Consider the following 11,852-nt stretch of genomic DNA (forward strand, 5'->3'; position numbering starts at 1 on the left):
TTTCAATATGGCCAAGGTTGACAAATCCTGATTTTACAGGTATAGATATAGAAACAGGTAAAGGTATAGGGAGGGAGGGAAGGAGAGAGAGAGAGAGAGAGAGAGAGAGAGAGAGAGAGAGAGAGAGAGAGAGAGAGAGAGAGAGAGAGAGAGAGAGAGAGAGAGAGAGAGAGAGATACAGCAAAAGCAAAAATATGGTAGTAACTTTAAGTGTTAGGTGTATAGATGATTATTCAAGTTTTCTGCTTCTCTTCTATGTAATGAAAATTACATAAGTACATTCACATAATTACAGTCACATAAGATAATATAATACATATGTTTATTGCTTAATAACATTTTAAAACTCATATTACAATAATGTGTGTAAATCTTTAGACCCCGTTCACATTAACACATAGTCCTATGAAATCCCTTATGCCTACAGGTGGTATAGGAGGAAACAATTACCACACTTGAGAGATATTGGACAGAAAATGATAAATAAGAAAATTCTAACAAATCATAGTAGAGATTATTTATTTTTGTTCAGGGAAACATGCCAGGAAATATACACATGTAGATATAGTTTCTGCTGTACCTACATTTGTGATATATTCAAAGGAGTATTGGGGCAAATTATGTAAATCATCTTAATCTCTTTATCTGCATCAACCAAATTAGCTCTTCACTGTAGTGTTCTTAAGAAACTTTAGATAAAGTGAAATGTTTTAATGTATTTGTGGTAACTAGAATTATTCCTTAAATATCAAGTACATGGTGAGCTTTCTGTTGTATTTTATTTTGTTTTGTTTTAATTGAAGACAATGTGTCACCTGAAATGGGTATTCTTTATTTAATACATATAAATTATTCGTGTGTGACTTAACTTCTTTGTGGGGGCTGTGGTAACTATTTGATAGAATAATGTGTTATCCAAGTAGCTGACCCCAGTACCTGACTTTCCCCAACTCCATGGCCATAATTGGATTGTCAACATGCTGATCTTTTGGATAAATTATCTCCTATCTTATTAAAAATATTTAATATAAATTTACCTAAAATCTAAAGTATATCCTCCCCCCCAGGCATTTTCATTATAATTAGCATATATACTAAATTGTTTGTAACACATCAGATATGTTTTGTAATGGAAGGATGCAGGAAACTGAGCAGATTGGGAGAAAGTGAGGTCACTGGAATTGGTTTTCTATAATGAATTTTCACAAAAATTCTTTTCAAATAAATATATCCATTACCTTAGAGAAAGAAATAGGTTTAAAATTGCTCTATGCATAATAACAATCTGACAAGATAAAATATACTGACAACTCTATATGTGTGTATAAGTGTGTGTGTGTGTGTATTATACATGCATATACATGGATTTTGAGATGCTATTTTAAGTTTGTCTGCAAATAAGGTCAAAATAACTCGTTCACACTATGATTTGTAATATTAGATAATGTTGAAAACTGAGGTATAAAATAATGTATATAAATATCCGTACTAAGCCACTATTTAAAGAAAAAAAAATAAGAGTAGAAAGAGGATGACAGGCAAAAAAAAAAAAAAAAAAAAAGGTTAGTAGTTACAAAAAATTGTGAACATCAATGAATGCTTCCTCAAAAAGAAAAAAAAAAATAGAATTGATCCTCAGTACAAGGAAAATATTACTTTTAGGATACTCTGAGTGATCTATTAGAAAGCAAAAAGAAGAAAAGGATTTTATAGCTCTAAGCTGTGAAAGTACTTCCAGGAAATCTAGCTTATTTAACATAAAGCACTGCTTATAAGGCTGTGAGCTTTTGACATCCTACCCTGTCACCATCCATGTATCTTTCTTATGTCAGAATCATTGAGTCACAATTGGGAAAAATATATATTTTAATTTTTGTAATAAGAACAATATAAGTCTTGTTTAGTAGCTATGATAAAAGGCTAAAGGAAAAATTTGCATTGGTAAGTGCTGGTTTTCCTATAAGACAAGGAAGGAAGAAGAACTTTTTCCCACCAGTTTTAGAGTTCTATGGAATGTATTAAATTAATCTTTCATAGTTTACTTTCTGGTTCATTACCTGGTTTGTATTTCCGTAAAGCTGTACTCTTTCAGAGAGTTCTGTCTGCTTTCTGTCAGAATCCACAGGAAATTGAACATGATGTTCATTGTACATCACTATGGAGGGTACTTAAAAGACTCCTAACCTCCAAATCTTGCTTTCAGTATCTCAGTGTGATGTATAACCACCCCCTTTTTTTCTCATCAAGATATCAGAAAAAAAAACCCACAATTATTCATTTCTTTAAATATTTATTAATTATTATGATATTTTTGAGAAGACTTCTTGAAGAGCCTTGAGTTACCAAAATGACTAAGAATTTGGAAAAATATCCAATTGGAGACTGAATACTTGCAAATTCATAATTCTACTAAATGTATATTTTTAGTTTCTGAATTTTTAGTTAGGTTTTATTTACTTTTATTTTGGCCTATTGTCCATGTAATTAAATGTTTATAAGAAACATAAATACTACATAAGCCATGTAATGATGACATATCAAAGTGCTTATTAGCATTTGTAAAAATATTTGAAAATTAATCTGAAGAAAAACAAGAGCAATCCTCTTCTGCTTGTGTATTATCAAGTTCTAGATCACACACAGACGTGAATCAGACATTCCGGTATCTTCCCATGGCTTTGCCATGGAATAAATGGGCTGTCTTGCCTATGCCACTGAAACTTTAGATATTTGGGTATTGGCAACATAAAGCATCATGTGAAACATAAATATTCTGTTTTTACCTGCAATGAAGCCTCTTTCTTGACTCGCCCATGTGCTCTTTAACATAAGATAGTGAGAGCAATTTATACATTTGTTCCCACCCTTTCAGACTCTCCCTCAGGAAATGCAAGCAATTTGTTGATCACCCCTGGAGCATTTGGAAACTTAACAAGAATGCAGGGGACTGCTTATTAATTGCCCAGGTTAATTTCTAGTCACCATAAATGAGATGTGTATGTTTGTTTGCTTATTGCATTCCTGCCTTTTATTCTTGATTAGTTTTTTTCTTCTTTTTTTTTCACTATGATGTTTAACTTTTTATGTATACATTTGGCTACGCTATGGTTTCCAGTTGTTTGGTCAATCATCAGTCTGGTTGTTACTGTGCAGGTATTTTTTAAGATGTGATAAAAGTTTAAATTGGTAGAATTTGAGTTCAGCTGATGACCGTTCAGAGCGTGAATGGGCTTCATCCAATGAGTTTAAGGGCTTGAGATCAAAGACTAAAGTCCCCCAAAGAAGAAGAGATTCTTCCTCCAGGTGTGATAATGAAATCCTTCCTGAGTTTCCCACCTTTGTACCCAGGATTCCAGCCTTAACTCTTGCCCGAATCTCCAGGCTGCCAGCCTGTCCCCAGGGTTTCTGTCCTGCCAGCCCCCATGATAGTATAAACCAAACCCTTAAATCTTATGTATTTATGTGACCACAGAAAGAGAAATTCGTTGCTCATATCTCTCTTCTCATTTCATAATGAATCGTCATCATCTGTCTGTTTAGGATTCTCTTTTGTTATTTGCCTTAGTTGTATTTCAATATTTCTTTTTTTCCCTAATGTGTAAAGCCCACTCCTCTTATTCATTGGTGCCCACCTGGATACATATTCTACTGTGCTTGATATAAACTCTGCATTCTTAGTATATCTGACTAAAATGTATGTTTATGTGCATTGTTGTACTATGCATTTGTTATTGTGCTGTAAATGTATTGTTGAATTTTAAATGACAGTATTTGTCATGTATTCATGTTGTGACCTTATAGGATGTGTTTTTCTATTATTGCCTTTTCTTTTGTTTTTGGTCTCATTTCTTGGCTTGTTTTGCAAATAAGTAAATTAACTTTACTGAGATATCATTGAAAATAATAAACTGCACATACAGAAAATGTAAAATGTGACAACTTTTGACATACATATGCACCTGTCAAACAGTGAAATACTCTTAATTAAGTGGTGTTCTAGGCTTCACTTGAGTTTGCCCTTTTTGCAATACAGTCTGGACACTCTCTTAAGACAGGAAGATGAGCATATCACAGGATTCACCTCATCTCTTTTCCATCTCTCAGAGAAACTGTCCTTGGTTGCCTACTGTCAGTATTTTGAAAGCTATTGTTTCACATATCTTCCTTTTTACCCTCCTTTTCTTGTTTTAATGGGAAGTTAAATACATTCTCTATTACTCCATACTAAATAGTAGCTAAAAGAATATCCAACATATAGTTAAGGTGAGCTCTGGAAATATTCTTTCTTTTCCTTATTTTAATAATTAACTTTTTAAGTGTCATCTCTAGTCTTTAATTTAAATGGTTTGGATGGAAATTACATTTTTACATAAGCCTGTGATCTTCCCTCAAAGGATATATAAATATTGTAATTATAAACTGATAACTTTTACGTTTTGTGTGGAATTTTATAATCTATAAGCACTGTACTTGTAAAAGGCATGACTGAATTGTTCACTTTTATTACCAGCTTCTAAAATAATACCCAGAAAAGAGTAGATATCTGACTGACTATCTGATGGAATAAAAGGATGAGTGAGTAAATGAATGAATATAATATTTATCTTAAATTTCTAAAATCAAATATGAATTTTTCATTCCCAGTGCTATATTCAATCTTTAATGTGATTTTAATTTTGGTAAAGAAATACTGACAAGTTTCCTATCATTCTCTAGAATCTTTACTACTATAGAGCAGAACACAACTGTTTCTTCTTCATCTTGTTGTTCCTAATATTTAACAAGCAGCTGGCATATTGTAGGATATGAAATAATACCTATTAAAATAATAAAGTAAGATACAAACTGTGGAAAATGAAATTTACCAAGATTTTTATCAACTTAAACATTTTTTTTGCAATAAATTAATTTAAATCCTTGAGATTCTTTTTCCAGAGTTAAAATACCCATGTGGTGGTAATGTTGCATCCTCTGTATTGTAGTTTCTATCTTGTCATTCTTGTGGACAAAGACAAAGTCTGCACCACATAAGGTACAAGCTCAGTTCATAATAATGTCATTCTTTCACTAGCTCTGCCAAATCCCTGTCTTTTTGGCATTCCATTAGCATTGCAGAGATATTTTAAAAACTATTGCTTTTAAGCTTTCTATTGTCGTCATTGCCTTCTGTGATAGCTAGAACTCTTATTTGAAGTTTGTGCATTTTACAAGAGGTATTGTCCACATCCTAAGTCATAAATGTGCTCTGTAGTAAACTTGGTCAAGCAGACAACACTGTAAGACTAGGGGCATCACTGGATCACAAAATCTTACTTTAAAAATATTTGTAAGACACACAGAAAAGTTATATTCTAGACACCATATTTCTATCACCCACATTAAGCAACGTGAGTAGTTTTATGTTACATGCTTTATTTTTTTAAAGTAATATATCATTAAACATAAAGTAGATTTTTATTTATCCAAAGTACCCCCATCCCATTCCCTCCACCCTTTCTAGAGTCAAACATAATTGACTATCACAACAGTTTCCTCTCTTTCCAATTTTTTTTTTGTGTCTGTATATATGTTCGGAACACCTTACATGAGATATATCAGCTGAAAATGATTTTAAGTGTACAATACAGTAATCATAACTATAGAGGAAATAATTTACAACACATCTCTATAATTTAATCATCTTGCATAAATGAAATGACACATCCTTTGAACAGCAACTCCCATTTGCCCCTTTCTCAATCTCTGGCAACCACTGTTGTCCTCTCTGTTTCTACGTGATTGGCTATTTTATATACTTCACATGGGTGGTAAAATACAGTATTGGTCTTTCTGTAACTGGCTTAGTTTATGTAATTTCATGTCTTCAAGGTTAGCAGATACTGTATATTTTTTAATAAAATCCATTTACTGTTATATTGTTTGGCATATACATGATATATATTATTGCTAGTTAAGTGGTTTGATTTTCATAACTGAATTTATGAAGTTTACATCATTTTGTGATTGACTTACTATTTTCCTCTTAACCATAAGTGTTCAGATTAAATACCTTGATTGCTATCAATTTGGTTAATGTATTTAAACTAGATGAGAATTTTCGTTGTGTCTGAGTCTTTTCTTTTACAAACAATAGTATAATTCACATATTTTTTCTCATTTTTCTTATGTAGAAGAATATAATAAGTCTGCATACATGGATGATACTTGGAAATTATTAGGTTATATAGTATCAATATATTCAAATCCAGGAAATGCAACAAATGTGTTTTGATATTTCTATTTATAATATACTTTAACATCTATGGTAATAAATATTTAGTATTTATACATTCAGAAAGAACTTAGGAGCATTTTTCTATTGTGGGAGTTTTAATAATTCCAGGAATCTCATATTTTGCAAAATGAAAGGATACAATAAAATATTATTGAGGTTTTACTTTGATCACTGATTAAAATTAAATTTAGTGTACTGGGGAAACTGGACATACAAATATAAAATAATACAGTTGGACCCAAACCTCAAAATAAATAAACATTAAAATTAATCAACACCCTAATTATGAGTTAAACTGTTAAACTCTTAGAAGAAAATATAGATGTAAATCTTCCTGACCTCAGACTTGACAATGAAGTCTTATGCATGACTTCAAAAGAGCAAACAACAAATAAAACAAAAAAGTGAATTTAACTTCATGAAAATTAAAAATGCTTGTGAAACAAGGACATTCTCAATATAGGGAACAAATGACATACGTAATTGAAGAAAATATTTTCAAATAATATATTTGATGAGCATTGAACATCTAGAACTTATAAAAAACTTCTATAACTCGACAACTGATCTTTGACAAGGGTGCCAATAATATACAATAGGGAAAGAATACTCCCTTCAACAAATGGTGCTGAGAAAATCAGCTGTCAACATACAAAAGAAAGAAACTGAACATTATTGTACAATCTCCAAAAAATTAGCTCAAAAGGGATTACAAATGTAAACATAAGATGTGAAACTTCAAAATTCCTAGAAAAAAAGATAGGGGAAACCTTTATCATAATAATCTTGGAAATGATTTCTTGGATATGACACCAAAAGTGCAGGCATGAAAAGCAAAAAATAAACAAGTGGGACAACATCAAAATAAAAAAGTTTCAGCAAAGTGAAGGAAACAATAACAGAGTAAATACACAATATAGAGAATGGAGAAAATTATTTGCAAATCAAGATAAATAATCAATACATGCTACGGCAGGCTTTAAACTTGAAAACATTATCCTAAGTTAAAGCAGCCAGGCTTCAAAACTCACCCTTACTATGATTCCATTATATGAAATATTCAGATTACAAAAATATATAGAAATTGAACATGGATTGCCAGGGGCTGGAGGAGGTAAGGAATGGGAAGAAAGTGCCAGGATAGCTCAAAAAGTTCATAGAAAGATTCATATATCCTTTTAATTCTATTTTTCCAAGAACTTCTTGAAATAAGCTTATTATACTTAATGGATATTTTGCAGTGATGACAAATTTTTGGAACTACAAAAAAGGGTCAATGTAAGAATTGCCACTGAATCATTCCATTCAAAATAGTTATTTTTATGACTTGTGTATGATACATCAATAAATTATTTTTAAATGAGTTTTGAGATATTTTTACACTTTTGTTATTTGTGTGTCTTTTTAGTGAAGTGCCTAAATTTATATTTTGCCCATATAATTTTTATGCATTCTTTGTAATGTATGTGTCTACTACATGTCATAAAATAGTTGTCCTTTTAGTTAGCTGATGGCACCTTTTAGTTTAGGAAAGTTTGTTTGAAATTTGGTATAGTCACAATACTTTGTATTTGCAAATTACCAAACTTTACAAAAAGTATAATTAACTAAGGAGATTCCATCAACCTTAGGAGATGTGGTAAATATTAACAATGTAACTATGTACTTTCCTAAAATAAAATGTACTTGTTCTTCATAGTGGATATTACATATGAGTACAATTGACTTTACATATTCATATTAGTTAGGCTTTATTTTTACCATGCAAATCATATTTCATAAAATTGAAATTTTATACACCCCTTCCCCTTCCTATTAATCCTGGTCCTGATCCTATCAGGTTTTCTTTTACCACAGGTAAACCCTATCATTTGTCATTCACATGCTGATTGTCATTGTTTCATTATATATTTATGTACTCATAAGTAAAAAATACTCAAAGCTTGAAGATATTTTAAATATATTTGAAAGATATATTCCTGAATATCTTATTCTGAATTTTTTTTAACTTGGATGTTTATTTTTTGCCTCATCAATATTAATTCACTTAGTTATATATTATTCTCTGATTCTGCTGAATGTATACACTTATTAGATATTTGCAAATTGTTTCCCAAAGTGCTTGTAACTTTTACATGCCACACCAGCACAGTAAAAATGTTTCCTTTACACTATCACATAACTTTCACATTGAAGTTAACAACTTGTAAATCTGTCTCAGTTTTATGTGTATAAAAAGATTTTATTTCATGCTACAATTATATTTCGCAAACCATTATTAAAGCATATGGGTTGTTCATAATAGGTTTCTTCCTTTGTGAATTGTCTGTATGTGTAGTACCTTGCTCATGGTCCTATGGATTTTTCATCTATTATTTTTTAATTCAATAATTATATCAATTTTCTCAAGTATATTGTTTCTTATTTTACTGTATTTTGTACTATTTTCATGATGCACACTTTAAAAAATTTTAAACATAAAATGCATTATTCTTTATGATTTTGAATGGTGTTTAAGGATCTCTCTTTCATGCTTAATTATATAAACCCATATAAACACACACATACACAGAGTTGGTCCTTATCTGTATGATTTCAATATGCACAGATAATGAATATCTATGACCATGACTTAGTTTTCTTTTTCTTTGAAGGAACAATACATGTGATATCAAAAGGGAAGGACTGCTAGACAAATGAAACAAATTCTTAGGTTTTGTGTAGAAATGTATTGTGGTAGGAGATGCTCTGCTTTGTACTGCAGAGGTGTTATCTAAATTTATTAATCTAAATTTAGGAAAATATCCATTGTTTGTATTCTCTTTTCTAAGGATATTGTCTTCGTGTGATTAGTGCACAAAGGGAACTCTTGAGAAAGAGATGTGTTCCCAAAATCATAATTTAAAGTATTGAATAAAGATGAAGGAAAGAAAAGAAAATACCACTACTAAAACTTATCTTGGAAGGAGACAGATTATTATGATGAAAATAAAGTCTGCTGGAAGGAGAGTTAAACGTGAATGTAGTCTAGATCTTTTATATGCCTTCCTTCCTGGGCCTGGACAATGAGGAATGCTGGCATCTGTAAGAGCTTCAAAGAGTGGTAGGAACCAAAGGTAAACAGAGCCAAAAGCTGAGTAGTTGCCAGGCCTATAGGAAATCCCGCAAAGATGGGAGGGAGCTTAGTTCTGGGAAGAGCCAAATCTGCCAGCCTGTTGTACTTTACTCTGAATTATGATTTTCTTTTGTTATTCTTGTATTTAAGTATAATCTTGATAAGTAAACTGTCTAGTATCTATCTTCTGTGAAAAAGGACAGAGTTGAATTTCTGTCCATGCTCTGGATAATACACTAAAAGAAGCAGCAGCACACCCTCACCGATCAGCCCAGGAATGACACCTAGGAATTTGAGCACATTATCTATGGTATCTGAAACATAGACAGTGATTAGATAGCTGCAAATGCAGAGACCTAAGGATGGAACAGAATGCTTTGAATTGGGGTCATATGCAAATGACTCCATGGACAATGATCTGAGATTATGTGAGCAATGGCTTTTTTTTTTTGTGGACTAGGCCATATTTAATCAAGTTAGTCAGACATAGCTATAATATTATTTATAATTTCAACTTAGAGATTGTATGTAATTTGAGTTATACAGAAATAAAATAAAATGATATAAAGAATTTTAAAGTAAAAATTACATACACATAAGCCTGTGTGTTTCAATTTTGCATATATCAACCAGTCTTATCTATGTACATATATGTGTAAATATGTATATATACACATATATTGTGTATATTTATGAATATCCCTAGGAACATAGTAAAAGAAAAATGGATGACACAGTTTTTTATGCATTTAAAAATAGTAACAGTATAGGTAGAGGGTTGCCAATGATCTTTGTTTTAAAATGTACAAGAAGAACATATTAAACTATTTAACTAAAACAAACATCTCACCATACTCTCTTAATGTTGAGGTGCAGAATATCATTCTCAATTTCTTTCAATTTAAGTTTCAGTGTGAATACATACTTTATTGATAAACCAATTTTTCTCAGACACTTTTTGCATTGCCACTTTTACATCTTTGTTCCTTAAACTGTAGATGATGGGATTCAGCATGGGACTAACAATGGTGTAGAATATTGACACTATCATGTCATCTTCCAAAGTGTAGCTGGAAGTTGGTCTCACATACATGAAGAGAAGTGTTCCATGAAAAACTGACACTCCTGTTAGGTGAGAGCCACATGTAGAGAACACTTTTCGTCTCCCTTCAGCAGAGTGCATCCTCAGAACGGCCACCAGAATGAAACCATAGGAGACCAGGACTATTAGGATAGTGAATATCTCAATAAAGCCAGCAAAGTAGAAGAGTAAAAGCTGGTTTGTGTGAGTGTCAGAACAAGAAATAGCGAGGAGAGGAGGGATATCACAAAAGATGTGTCTAATTTCATTGGATCCACAGAAGGACAGGCTGAATGTGGCCACCGTGTGTATAGTAGCATGTAAAATGCCACCACCATAAGAAGCAATGATGAGTGGCACATAGACTCTGGGTGACATGCTCAATGAATACAGAAGTGGGTTGTAGATGGCCACATAGCGATAATAAGCCATTGCAGCCAAGAGAAAGCATTCTGTGGTTCCCAAAGAAACAGCAAGAAACATTTGTGCTGCACATCCAGGGAATGAAATGACTTTATCTTCTGACATAAAGTCTACTAACATATTTGGTGTAATAACTGAGGAATAGTAGGCATCCACAGAAGACAACACACTGAGAAAATAGTACATGGGGGTGTGAAGCCGGGAATCCCCAATGACCAATACAGTCAGTCCTAAATTTCCCACGAGAGTAAAGAGGTAAATTTCTAGAAACAAGAAGAAAAAGATGATCTGCAGTTCAACATTGTCTGTGAGGCCCTTCAGTACAAATGTGGTAACTTCAGTGACATTCTCCATGTTGAAATCTCAAAGAACAAAATTGAAGGTATTTATAAAATTATAGTTCACATAACTGTAAACAATTAAAAATATTGTGACTCAAGAGGACATGAATGGTCTTTGTGTAAACACATTCTTGCAATCACGAGTTTCTAGGTGCATATCAGAAGACAGCGACTAATATTAATGTCATTCTCTACAGAATTAAATCAAAGACAGAGTTCATCACTCACTAGTTGAATTCTCGCCATTACAAATACCATCAGGTCAATTTACCACTGAATTCTCTTAGTTGTTTTCATGTTAAATGATATTAAAACACCGAGTGACTAAAAACAATTCTTGCTGATATCCAAACACATGAGATAGTGTATCAGTGGACAGAGAATTGGAATAGACACCAGATTTCAGCAATTGGGTTTAATGATTTTCTATACTCTGTAAAACTATAGACTCTATTAGGAGTACATTTATTTACCTCTACAAACATAAACATAATATGTATTTTTATTTATTTTTTCTGTTTTCCAGTATGTGTTGATTTTTAATTCTTAGGCAGACTCTGAATAAATTAAATTTTGATGAGTATATTGGATTCACATATATAATAGACAAGAACTAGA

The 11,852-nt window shown here is 31.9% G+C and overlaps 1 protein-coding gene across 1 annotated transcript; it reads right to left on the reverse strand.

Annotated features, from left to right (window-relative positions):
* Window positions 1–7,901: 7,901 nt before the first annotated feature.
* On the reverse strand, window positions 7,902–11,247 carry LOC134376519 (olfactory receptor 5T7-like). The gene is made up of 2 exons (XM_063095036.1): window positions 10,343–11,247; window positions 7,902–7,944 (listed from the first exon to the last, which is right to left on the reverse strand). The coding sequence occupies exons 1-2, from the start codon at window positions 11,245–11,247 to the stop codon at window positions 7,902–7,904; spliced, it is 948 nt and encodes a 315-aa protein (XP_062951106.1).
* Window positions 11,248–11,852: the final 605 nt, after the last annotated feature.

This window comes from Cynocephalus volans, chromosome 4, assembly GCF_027409185.1.
Source record: "Cynocephalus volans isolate mCynVol1 chromosome 4, mCynVol1.pri, whole genome shotgun sequence".
NCBI classification, from domain to species: domain Eukaryota; kingdom Metazoa; phylum Chordata; class Mammalia; order Dermoptera; family Cynocephalidae; genus Cynocephalus; species Cynocephalus volans.